This window comes from Anguilla anguilla, chromosome 14 (assembly GCF_013347855.1).
Source record: "Anguilla anguilla isolate fAngAng1 chromosome 14, fAngAng1.pri, whole genome shotgun sequence".
Taxonomy (NCBI): Eukaryota; Metazoa; Chordata; class Actinopteri; order Anguilliformes; family Anguillidae; genus Anguilla; species Anguilla anguilla.
The window spans coordinates 24,601,297-24,613,916 of NC_049214.1; the positions used below are offsets into that span (position 1 = coordinate 24,601,297).

Genomic DNA, 12,620 nt, shown 5'->3' on the forward strand with positions numbered 1-12,620 from the left:
TATTTACAGCAGCAATCCGGCACACCCATGCCCCATTAACCCCAGGTTAAACAGGGTCATCCCTGTTTGAGTGTGCTTGGAACAGCCTGAACCACACACAAACACAAGGGCCTTTAGGCTGTTCCCAGCACACATCCTGAAAGTGCATTAGGGAGATGATCCAACCTTTTCCCCTCTGAAACTCAGTAAGTCAGTTAGCCTACTGAGCATGTGCAGACAGGTGACTTGGGAACATGCACGGTTCATATGTAAAAAGATAAGTCACAGCAGCAGTGACTTATATGTTTTGAAGGGCAATCAGAGAGGCTGGTTTGCTTAACCTCCCCAAAATGTATGCTTCCTGCCTCCTATAACACAGAGTCTGAGTACCAACAATGAGTATCAGTAAAATGACTCTGGGAACACTGAGGCAGTCATGCCCTAAACCTGCTTGTGTTATACTGGCTGTGTACGAAACTGGTTCCCAAGCCTATAGTTTGGCTAAACTGAGTTAAAATAAACCCCTAGAGGAACTAACAGTCCATTTTTTGAGCAGAACAAAATGTGGCAGCACCATAGATACATGTAACCTAATGCACGGTATGAGGAAGTCAAGATGCTGTTGATCATTGTTTTCAGTTTTTCAGAATCCAATCAGGCTGTGATGGATACTGATGATGGCATCGTACTGCATACTAGTATCTGTACCAGTACAGTGAACTAGACTTGCTACACACAACTGGGTTAAAGGGGATGTGAAGCACCCAATGATATCAGACTCTGGCCTGATTCATCGTTCACAAGAATAGCTTGAGCAGCCACGATAAACCAACCTAGCGACACCACTAGGTAGCTGGCTGCACCCAAGTGCTAGTAGCTGTAAAACAGCTCCTTTAGGTTATTTTTCCAGCAAACATGGGTTATTTTCAGATCCGAATGCAGGGCCATATCTTCTAAGGTAAAAATCGAATGAGTCAGAGCCATATCACCAAGTGCTTAACGTCCCCTTTAATTTGGTCATTTTGGTATTTTAAATCAGCCAACTTGATAGCAGTCGTAACTGTAACATACAGGTGCATGTTTCCTCAGCCATCCTTTCCCTGACATAAACGGCATAAGTAGCGCCAGTCTCATCCAAATATTGAACAATAAATGGAAATGCCTGGGTGAATGAGAGACAACAATTTTAACCAAATCGGGAGGTACCACACAGGTACCCCATTAAAGAGCCATTGCTGAAGTAAATAGATATTTGGGGAACATTTAGTGGGCTCTCAAGACAGCTTGACTTGAGGCTGTTTCATGAGCATGCCAGCATGGAATCAGAGGGACATCAATAAAGTAAAATCAGCTGTGAACGGAAGGTATGGCTGTGATGTCATTCATGACTTAGTCATGAGTGCGATACTTCATAATGAAAGGCAAGACAGATGAGGAACTGAAGGTCGCATGACTGCAAATTTCAACTCTGTGAGAGCAGGCAGTTTCATCTAAAATGGTGCTAGCCCAGTTCCCTATTAAGTGACTTCATGCTTGGTGGTTCCATTTTCTGTTCACTAGCTCAGGGCTCCCACGGTCTTTGAAAATATCTAGATCCTGGGAGGACATGGAAAAATGATGGGAATTGGCCAAACATCCCACTGGTTTTAAAAACTGTCCAAAGATGACAGTGAAATGCATGCCCCCTGTCCCTGGTTCTGGTTTCCGGTTCTGACCCGGGCTCTCACCTTGTCGAAGTAGATGCGGATGGAGCCCACGTTGGTGGCGCCCACAGCCGTGAGGGAGAAGAAGCCGTGTGTCCACTCCCCGCTCAACACCACCCGCTCGTTGTGACAGAAGAGCTCCTTAATCCAGCGCGCCACACCTGGGTTCACCGACATCAGAGAGCCTGGAGAGAGAGCACACACACACACACAACGTGAGGAACCCATTAGCTGATCAGGATTATCGGCTTCAAGCAGAAGAGAGCCAGGGCTGGATTGCATAACCTGTGCTCGCCTGTTGGCCAGAAATGACAAAAATGCTAAAGACAAAGACACAGAATACAGGGGAAAGACAGGTAAGGATGTGTAGTGAGGAGGTGCAGTACAAGAGGTGCAGCAGAGGAGGTGTAGTAAATAGGTGAAACAGAGAGGAGGAGTATGGGGAGGTGCAGTGGAAAGGATGTGTGATGGAGAGGGACAGCAGAGAGGATGTGTGATGAGGAGGCGCAGCTGATGAGATGTGTGATGAGGAGGTGCAGTAGAGAGGAGGTGTAGGGAAGAGGTGCAGCAGAGAAGAGGAGTAATGGAGGCGCAGTGTATGGGGGGCAGTGAGGAGTGAGTAGCAGGATACTGACCAGGGAAGTGGCGGCGATGGGCGACCCTCCAGTCGGTGGGCGAGTGGAAGCAGTGGTAGTCCCCTGGGGCCAGGTACACCACGCAGTGGAACAGCTCGTTCCCCTCCTTGGTGACCAGCAGGTCCTGGAAGGAGGTGAGGTCGTCTTCATCTGCGCAACACACAGAGCAGATCAGCACGTCTGGTTAGCCGCAGGGCAAGACAACACTGCAGACTGCAAGCCAGACAGAAAGCCAGCCAGTCAGACGGAAAGCCAGCCTGCCAGCCAGCCAGACAGACAGAAAGTCAACCAGGCAGACAGAGAGAGAGAGAGAGAGATAGACAGAAAGCCATCCAGCCAGCTTGTCAGACAGGCAGACAGAGAGAGAGAGAGAGAGGAGAGAGAGAGAGACAGACAAAACCAGTCAGCCAGACATACAGACAGACAGGGAGTGAGAGAGACAGATAGATAGCCATCCACCCAGCCTGCCAGAGACAGACAGCCAGACACAGACAGACCGACAGACATACATACAGACAGACAGGACACTCACTCTTGTTGAGGCCTAAGGTCTCGGCCCAAGTGTGTGGGCCCAGGAAGGTCTCCAGGGAGTAGGTCACACCCTTCACCTGCTCCACCTCACAGTTGCGCACTCTCCCAAAGTGCAGGATCTTACCATCTGCAGGGCTGATCTGGGGGACACACATATACCCGCACGTTCATGAGAAACAAAATGAGTCACATCACACATGAAGCTGTGGCCAGATATCTCACAAAATGGTGCCAGTGTTGGCTATTATAGGCTATTATATATTATAGGTATTTATGTGTTGTTCTTTATATTAAACAGGCCGTTTAGCAAATACCATGTACCTCTCCTCTGTGGCCTGACTGTAATCTCAAGCATTAAATGTACACTAAGGGGAACTGCAGGGTCTATGCAAGTGTGTGGTGAAATTATGTATGTGTACACGTGGCTGCAGAGGATACTCATACTATGAAGTTATACAAACGTCAGATATTAGTATTGATAAGTTTTGTATGTGCAGGAAAAGATGCTGATGACACATTTACATCCTATGAGGATATAGTGCCCCAGTGAATGCTGGGAAAAGCAGATCTGTAACTCTGGGACTTTGGGAACAGTGTAAAGTCCACTGCTGATCGTAGGGAGACGCATATTACTGCCATTCCTCCTCCCCGCACACGGGGGGCGCTCTCACCACGCAGTGCGAGTCGCAGACGGGCCGGGCTTGAGGCTTGAGCTTGCGTCGGAAGAACTCGCTGAGGTTCCTGTAGTGGTGCAGGTCCTCCACCGCGGCCTCCTTCATGTTGACCCCGAAGGTCCAGATGTACAGGCTGTAGACCGGTTTCCGGAGCCAGGTGGGCAGCTCCACCTGGTTCAGCCGCCCCCAGGCACGGGACAGCACGCGCGTCGGGATAGTCTTGTACAGAGCGACCTGCAGGGGGCGACAAACTCAGGGTCACAGACCGAACCTCAGATCAGACTAACCTGCAGGGGACAGTAAAACAGCACTCATGGGCTACACTCCCTTTGTTTCACCAGGAGGCGCTGTTTCTTCCTTTAAACCATTTTTAAACATTCATATGTTCAGGTGGGTAGTAGCTTATTTCCCAAAGATCACAGTGAGGTTGTTAGATTTTAATACTTAGCGAATAACTTTATTAAAATGGTCTTGCTTAAAAAGACAAAACAATAAAAACCCAAGGGAAATATTTGTCATCTGATTTAATAGGTCTCTGCATGACATTTTCAAATGAGTGAAATCCCTTGGATACACTTAAATTATTACTTCTTCTTTGCGCTTCTTTCCAAAAACAAGGTCTAATTATGATCCCTGACTAATGCCCCTGCTCATAATCTGTTCCTGTTTTCCTCCGAGCCACCAAAGAGCCCACTCGCATAAAATATGTTAATCTACCCAAAACTAATTGTCCCCCAGTCTGTAGTGACAGACGGATTTGCATAACCACTTAAGGACATTTGTCTGCGCTCTTTGTCCATTGCTCTCAAGAGTCTGTGAACTTTTTTTTTTTTTTTTTGCACCTGCATATGCAAAAAAAAAAACTAAACATTAATACCACAGAATGGTCCCTCATGCACGACATTTCAAGAGTGGTCCTTTCTCCTCAACAAAGCTTTCAGCTCCAAATTACCCACAAGGCGCGGGTGTTTTCTGTGTGAACAGGGATGAGACTTCCAAAGCACCCAGCATATCGGGCGGCAGTCTTCGCCGGCTAGGGCGCCGTAAGAGTCCGAAGCTCGGTTTAATCATCAGAGGACCTGATGCGTTTCAGCCCAGCCTCTGGTTGCTAGGACGCAAGCTGCCACAGAGGGATGAGACTTCTCAGAAAGATTCCTTGGCTGACATTCTAGAACTCTGCAGTTCTGTGATAAAATGTTACCGTTTTGCCCCATTCTCATTGCATCAGACTGAACTGGGCTTAGAAGTACAGTTACCAGATGTAATGGCAAAAGGTCCCTTTTCATAATGTCTGGGAACATTTAACCTTCACAATAGTTGGAATTAAGAAACATTGTTAACAGTAATATCAGATTTTGAGAACTGGTGTTCATTTTAACAAAGGGGTCCTTGTATAAAAAGTGCGGTCAACAGAAGCTGATTTTAATATCAGGAACAATGCAATCATTTTGCAGTTAATCAGATTATAGTTTCAGAGTTTAAATTTAGATCAGATTAACAAACTGTAAATCATAAGCACCAGACCGAGTAAAAACATGTTTTTGGAATGCGCCACAAGGTAAAGAACTTCACAAAACTCTCTAATCACACGGCAACTCCCTCAACTTCATATTCAAAAAATGATGAGCTGAAAATAATTCTAGTTCTCTATTGCCACTACCGCTATGTGCCCTGTACATTGCACATTGATGTGTGCTAACTGGAGAAATAATTTAGGAGGACATCTGCTAATTAGAATGCAGTAGCATGCTCCTACATTTTTTTAAGCTCTATTTAAAATGTTAGCGTAGAGCCCCAGAATAATGTTAGTGAATGAATTCTATCTGTATGGATCTAGATTTCTTTTTCCATAAAACATTTCACAGTCTCTGTCTGTAGTGCACCAGTCTCTGTCTGTAGTGCACCAGTCCCTGTCTGTAATGCGTCAGTCTCTGCCTGTAGTGCACCAGTCTCTGCCTATAGTGCACCAGTCTCTGCCTGTAGTGCACCAGTCTGTCTGTAGTGCACCAGTCTCAGCCTGTAGTGTACCAGTCTCTGCCTGTAGTGCACCAATCTGTTTGTAGTGTACCAGTCTCTGCCTGTAGTGCACCAGTCTCTGCCTGTAGTGCACCAGTCTCTGCCAGTAGTGCGCCAGTCTCTGCCTGTAGTGCACCAGTGTCTGTCTGTAGTGTACCAGTCTTTGCCTGTAGTGCACCAGTCTCTGCCTGTAGTGCGCCAGCCTCTGCCTGTAGTGCGCCAGTCTCTGTCTGTAGTGCACTAGTCTCTGCCTGCAGTGCGCCAGTCTCTGCCTGTAGTGCACCAGTCTCCGCCTGTAGTGTACCAGTCTCCGCCTGTAGTGTACCAGTCTCTGCCAGTAGTGTGCCAGTCTCTGTCTGTAGTGCACCAGTCTCTGTCTGTAGTGCACCAGTCTCTGCCTGTAGTGCACCAGTCTCTGCCTGTAGTGCACCAGTCTCTGCCTGTAGTGCACCAGTCTCTGTCTGTAGTGCACCAGTCTCTGCCTGTAGTGTACCAGTCTCTGCCTGTAGTGCACCAGTCTCCGTCTGTAGTGCACCAGTCTCCGCCTGTAGTGTACCAGTCTCCGCCAGTAGTGTACCAGTCTCTGTCTGTAGTGTACCAGTCTCTGCCTGTAGTGTACCAGTTTCTGCCTGTAGTGTACCAGTCTCTGCCTGTAGTGCACCAGTCTCTGTCTGTAGTGCACCAGTCTCCGCCTGTAGTGTACCAGTCTCCGCCAGTAGTGTACTAATCAGACAGAAAACAGTGTTCTCTCCCCTTTTGTTCTGAATTTTGGTGTCAGACTGTTCAGCTGACCCAAAAAGAGAGGTTGTTTGTGTGTGATGTGTGTTAAGCGGATTAGTCTGCCTCAGAGCCAGCCCAGCACTGCGGGGAGTTGGAACCTCTCATAAGGGATCACTCTTTCTATTAAGCCTGTCACAGGTAGCCTGATGTGTCAGTTTAGTTTCTTTAATATTAATGGACATCGCCCAGTTTCATTGGAAGTTTTTCTCCGTGCATGTAATAACACAATCTGTGATTTAAATGAATGCACGTCTCTCTTTATTCTCTCCCTGCCTCTTCTCACATTACACAATAAAAAAAAAAGATTTACGAAGAGCCACTAGTTGTGAAATGACGCCATGGCACTTCGCAAGTTTAAGAATCAAATAACAGTCTCCATCCGAACATAATCTGGCTCTCTAATACTCGGTGTGGGTCGGTGGTGGATCTAGAGAAGCGTGAGACATTTTTTCAGTAATGCTGTCGCAAATTCCTTCTCTAAAAGAGCTCTGTTCTCTGAAAGCAAAGGACGTGAGCAGCATGCCAACGTGGGCTGAGCCGCTCTGGACTGGAGGTCATTTTGGCAAAGCCAGTGCCCCTGGTTTTAAATCGCGTCTTCTCCCTGAAGTCTGGGCCACTTTCAGTTTTCTTCCAAGGAATCGGAATCAGAATCAGAAACGGTTCGGTTCAGTTCGGTTATTTAAACGCCACTGGTTGGAAATGGAGGACCGGACATGTTGGTCTTTTCTCCTTGTACGAGTCGCCTTTGGGAACAATGGATCAAAAGAGAGCTGTTAACAAACAAAGGGCTCTTTCAGGAAGCAGTGCGGTAGGGTGGGGGGCCCACAGAACAGTGCAGGGACCCACAGAACAGGGCGGGGCCCATGTTTCCCATCTAGAGCACTAATAATTTAGCGCACTGCTGATTGGGATAACAGAATATTGGCAAACAGAAACACTGCCTTGGAAGTTCCATCCCTTTCAGACAGTTTCCTTTTCACAATTTCTTAGTAAGATCTGAAAATGAAAACACATTTGTAATATGCACAGCCTTTACACCTCTGGATGCTGAGATTCCTCACACACACACACACATACAAACAGCTCTGCCCAGTGGTCCGGGGACTAAGCCCCACCCACCAAGTGAAACCCAATCCTGAGGCTCCACCAACCACCCACCCCCCCATACTCACCCTGCTAGTTGGACGCCAGCCCACCTTGGCCAGGGGCTTGAGTACCCCAAAGGGCAGGAAGTAGTAGAGGAAGGAGAGCGGCCATGAGCGCAGCCGCAAGGCAGGCCGGGACATGCAGCTCAGCTGACCCAGGCGCCGCCGCAAGGCCAACTGGGGGAACTGCAACCTGCACGCGCGTACCCATGCGCACACGCACACACATGCAGCCACACACAGACACAGTGATGCACCCATATTAGCATAGACGGACGGGTTTATACATGCGAGGACATACGTATACATACACACAGAGTGAAAAGCACACAGAAAAAGGCACAGAAAAACACACAAAATGGAGCACACCGACAGGACCACAGTCACACAGACGGACAGAGAGACACAAACAGAATGATTAGATAAGAGCCCAATGCGAAATCTACTCTAGAGCATACAGTGAATGTGCATGCACTCACTCACTCTCTCGAAAACACACACACACACTCACACATATACACATTCACTCACTCACACACACACACCTAAACACACACACACAAACACACACACACACACACACACACACACACACAAAAACACACATAAACACACATCAACTCCTTTCTGTGTCACATTCTGAATTTAGGTCAGTCCAGCTTGCCAGTTCCTTGCCTCTGTCTCCCTCTTCCATTTATTTTCTCTATCTTTTCAGCATCAATCCTTTCTTCTCTCTCCCCTCTTGGTATTCCACCCCTGCCTCCTCTCTCTCTCTCTCTCTGCTTGCCTCCCTCTCTCTCTAACACCCCCCTCTCTGTCGCTCTCTGCCTCCCTCTCTCTCTCTCTCTCCCTCTCTCACTCTCTATCATTCCACATTTCCTTGCTCCAGTGTCTCTCTTAGGGCCCAAAGACCAAGAGTCCCACAGCCTAAGGAGGGGTTTTCATTTTCCAAGACATTTTTTTCTAAGAGAACAAAGAGATTCCCACTTCAGATAAATCCACTTCAGATGAATCTCAGGCACATAAAAAAACACAAGTCCAGAATAAAGTGTCGTGTAAATGCCACTTTATAAAACCCATCCCACTCATTCCACTCTTGAAATCTTTATGCTCCCAGAACACACAGCTCTTTCCTGCATGCCTGCTCGGAACAGAGACCGAGGATTTGTCACACAAACGCCCTTGGCCAAGCCCAAACGAAAACAATCTTTCAGCTCCTCACTGATCCAGCACAAATCAATCACAGAATCAGTCCATTTTCTGAGAGATGAGCGTGTAGCTATGGTCAGGTCCAATGCCGGCGTAGAGCAGTGGCTTGAACAGGTGGTCACAGGTTTGAAATCCAGAGGAGTTCTAGGGAGGTATCCTTCTGCTCTTAATCCAAAAAGATTACGGTTTTGATGCGGTTTGCACATTAATATGTAGTTATTCAGTGCATTGTGCCGACGGCTGCCTTCAACTGCTTTATTCACGCAATTTTGCTGTCCCCACTTTGGCTAAACGTTTTGGTATGTTACGTATAATATACTACGGTTCGAGAAGCCTTACATTGTATGTGTTAATGCGCCGGATACACAAAAATTATGAGCAAAGATGGCCTGAAATATTCCTGTTATGTTCAGATGTCTTACGTGTGACTTATGTCGACCCGTGTCACGACACAAACTGCTGAGCAGCTGAAGAGAAAGGCTAACAGGCAGAAGAACAGCGGCCATGTCGGGTGCACGTGATCACACAGACCAGGGACATGTCACCCGGGCTAATGGCTAATTAGCAGAAAGAATGTGCTGCAGTATTTGTGGTGGATTCCTACAGGTTGGCAGTAAGACAGAAGGTTAGTTACATGCACAGCGAGCTCCGTAACGGTTTTAGACAAAGACATTTTTTTCTTGATTTGGCAGTGAACTCCACAATTTTATATTTGTAATCACACAATTCACATGTGGTTAAAAGTGCACATTCTCTGCTTTTATTAAAGGGTATTTTATAGACTTTGATTTCTCAATGTGTAAATTACAGAGCTTTTTATTCATATAGCCTTAGATTTCAGGGCACCATAATGTTTGGGACACATTAATGTTAGGTAAATGAAAGTAGTCGTTTAGTACTTTTGTCGCATATTCTTTGCAATGACTGCTTGAAGTCTGACCCATAGACATCACCAGGTGCTGCGTATCTTCTCTGGTGATGCTCTGCCAGGCCTGTACTGCAGCCATCTTCAGCTCCTGCTTGTTTTGGGGGCTAGTTGCCTAACTTTTTCCCTGTCAGCACTGTAAACACAAACTCAATTGGATTCAGGTTGGGTGACAGACTTGGTCAGTTAATAATTTTACAGTTTTTGGCTTGGAAAAACTGCTTTGTTACTTTAGTTTGGGGTCACTGTCTTGCTGCAGGATGAAGCACCATCCAGTGAGTTTGGAGGAATTTGCTTGAACTTGAGCAGATAAGATGCTTCCGTACACTTCAGAATTCATTCTCCTGCTGTTACACCATCATGGAAGACAAGTGAGCCAGTACCTGTGGCACCCATACTTGCCCAAACCATAACACCCCCACCACCTTGTTTACTGATGAGGGGAGTGCTTTTGATCCTGAGCAGTTCCCTTAGGCCTCCACACTTGCCATCACTCTGATACAAATTAATCTTAGTCTCATCTGTCCACAGGTCCTTTTTCCAGAACCCTGCAGGCTCTTCAAGGTACTTCTTAGCAAACTGAAACCCGGTCATCTCGTTTTTGTTGATAACTAGTGGTTTGCATCTTGCAATGTGGCCTCTTTAGTTCTGTTTGTGAAGTCTTCTGAAGAAAGGACAAAGGCATTTGAAAGCCTCAAATGAAGACTAGATACTGAAAGCTCTCTTATACAGTACCAGCACTAAGGCAGAAACTGATCACACCTGGCTAATCAGAAACCACGCTGAAGCCATTTGTCCCAAACACTACGGTTCCCTGAAATTATGGGGCCCATGTATAAAAATTGCTGCACTCTATACATCGTGAAACCAATATGTATAAAAATACCCTTTAATATGAGAATCTGCTTTTGAACCACATCAGAATCATTGATTACAAATCTAAAATTGTGGAAAACAAAGCCCAAAAAAAGAAGAAAGTCTGTCCCAAACATTATGGAGCTCACCGTATTTCTTGAAGCTTTTTGTACAATAATGCATTGACCTCAGAATGAGTCTGCTGAATGTGTAGCATCTAAGGCCCTACTCCATGTGTAGCATCTAAGGCCCTACTCCATGTGTAGCACCTAAGGCCCTACTCCATGTGTAGCATCTAAGGCCCTACTCCATGTGTAGCACCTAAGGCCCTACTCCATGTGTAGCACCTAAGGCCCTACTCCATGTGTAGCATCTAAGGCCCTACTCCATGTGTAGCACCTAAGGCCCTACTCCATGTGTAGCATCTAAGGCCCTACTCCATGTGTAGCACCTAAGGCCCTACTCCATGCATAGCATCTAAGGCCCTACTCCATGTGTAGCACCTAAGGCCCTACTCCATGTGTAGCGTCTAAGGCACAACTCCATGTGTAGCATCTAAGGCCCTACTCCATGTGTAGCATCCAAGGCCCTACTCCATGTGTAGCATCCAAGGCCCTACTCCATGTGTACCCACTAAGGAAAGACGGGGCTTTGTATCTAACACACCAATTAAATGCAGAGTGTCCTGTACCAGATGCATGCAAAGCCATTACTATACCATTATTCCGGTGGACTCACGCAGTGTACATACGAGCTTGACGCGTCCGTGCTCGACCTCGATGCAGGATGTCTTACTATAAATAAAACAATGTTTTTAAACTGCAGCCAAAAGTGGGGCAGCGGTTATCTCGCCGGCTCAGGGTTTAGCGCCTTCACTTGTTTGCCGAATCCGAAGTAGGGCACAGAGGACTGGACTGAAGGGATGTCACTAGCGGCACCTGTTACGCAAACACCAGTGCAAACGCATCCAGGAGAAAGCACTACACACACACACATTATAATCCCTGAAAGGGACCTCTGAGTGGTAGCATCCGCTCAAGGGGTAGGCGACAGGGTCGATAAGAAGCCCGTTTCACACTTCCTGTTTCTAACACCATCAGGGTCATAAAAGGCTGCGAAGCGCTCGGCCAATCCAGTGGCTACGTGGGACTAATGGGATCTCAGTACACAAGGTGATGGCATCCCTGCCAAATCCAGATCGGCTTTAACGTGTCAGAGGAAGTGGGTCAAACTGGCCTGCCGAAAGTGATGAGCCAGCAGCAGTGGGCTGAGTGGCAGGACCTGGCCTTCCATAGCGCGGGGGCTGGGCTATCTATAGCAATAAGAAGCTGTGCACTCTAATCGGGATAAGACCCGCCACTTTCACCCAATCACGCCACAGCGCGCACGCCGTAGTACCTAAACATAGACCGACACGCTAACGTGCTAACGTGCTAACTCCGGACAAACGTTCGCCACGGTTCCCCGCCCCCCCACCGAGACACCGTGTGGTATGGGGGTGCAGGGGTCGTTTCCACAGGACATATCCACTCTGTGGGCCGTCCCATGTACATAGGCGCACGTCTTCATCGTTTTGACTTTTTTAAGATGATTTTTTATGCATGCAGAGATCCTGAGCAGTCACTGTGATGTGCTGTACCCTATCATACTCACGCATGCTGAAACCTGACGCACCATAATGCCTGAACACAGACTCTGTTCATGCAAGAGACTGCACAAAAGACTGAAGGACTGACAGAGGGATAGACAGCATGTACATAAAAATAAAAAAATACAGTAACTGATTCTGAATTTTAAGCAGGGGTGCTTAATACAAACTGCATGCGCACACTAACATGCACACGCACACGCACACACACGCACAAACAATCCACAATCCATGGCAGCCCGCACTGAAAAATGCGAACAGTGTGTCTGGCCTCATTGTGAAAGCACGGCCAGTCGGAGCTGCGCAACGGTCCCGGAGTGCGTTGGCTCGGCTGCGCAACACTGCGCGCATTGTTAGCGTCCCGGCGGCCTTCACCCCCCCCCCCCTCCCCGGCGGCTCACACCTGCACACGTCTGGAGACGACCGTCCCCCCCACCCCCCGCCCCCCCCGCCGACAGCCAGCCCAGCACACTGCATTTTAATGCAGAGCTGTTCTTCTTCCCCGTCCTTACTGAAAGCA

General features: G+C 47.6%; 1 protein-coding gene across 6 annotated transcripts in view; it reads right to left on the reverse strand.

The window, feature by feature from the left end:
* pisd (phosphatidylserine decarboxylase) overlaps positions 1-12,620 on the reverse strand; it is a 30,151-nt gene that overhangs the window by 1,765 nt on the left and 15,766 nt on the right. For 4 of the 6 annotated variants that reach the window (XM_035390949.1, XM_035390954.1, XM_035390952.1 and 1 more), the window contains 5 exons: positions 7,491-7,656; positions 3,520-3,756; positions 2,850-2,988; positions 2,318-2,467; positions 1,707-1,867 (listed from right to left, as the gene is read on the reverse strand). In XM_035390949.1, coding sequence (XP_035246840.1) covers positions 1,707-1,867; positions 2,318-2,467; positions 2,850-2,988; positions 3,520-3,756; positions 7,491-7,656 — 853 coding nt within the window. Of the gene's footprint in view, positions 1-1,706; positions 1,868-2,317; positions 2,468-2,849; positions 2,989-3,519; positions 3,757-7,490; positions 10,670-10,721; positions 12,478-12,620 lie in introns of those variants that run through there. The other 2 variants (XM_035390951.1, XM_035390950.1) reach the window with 2 other exon arrangements.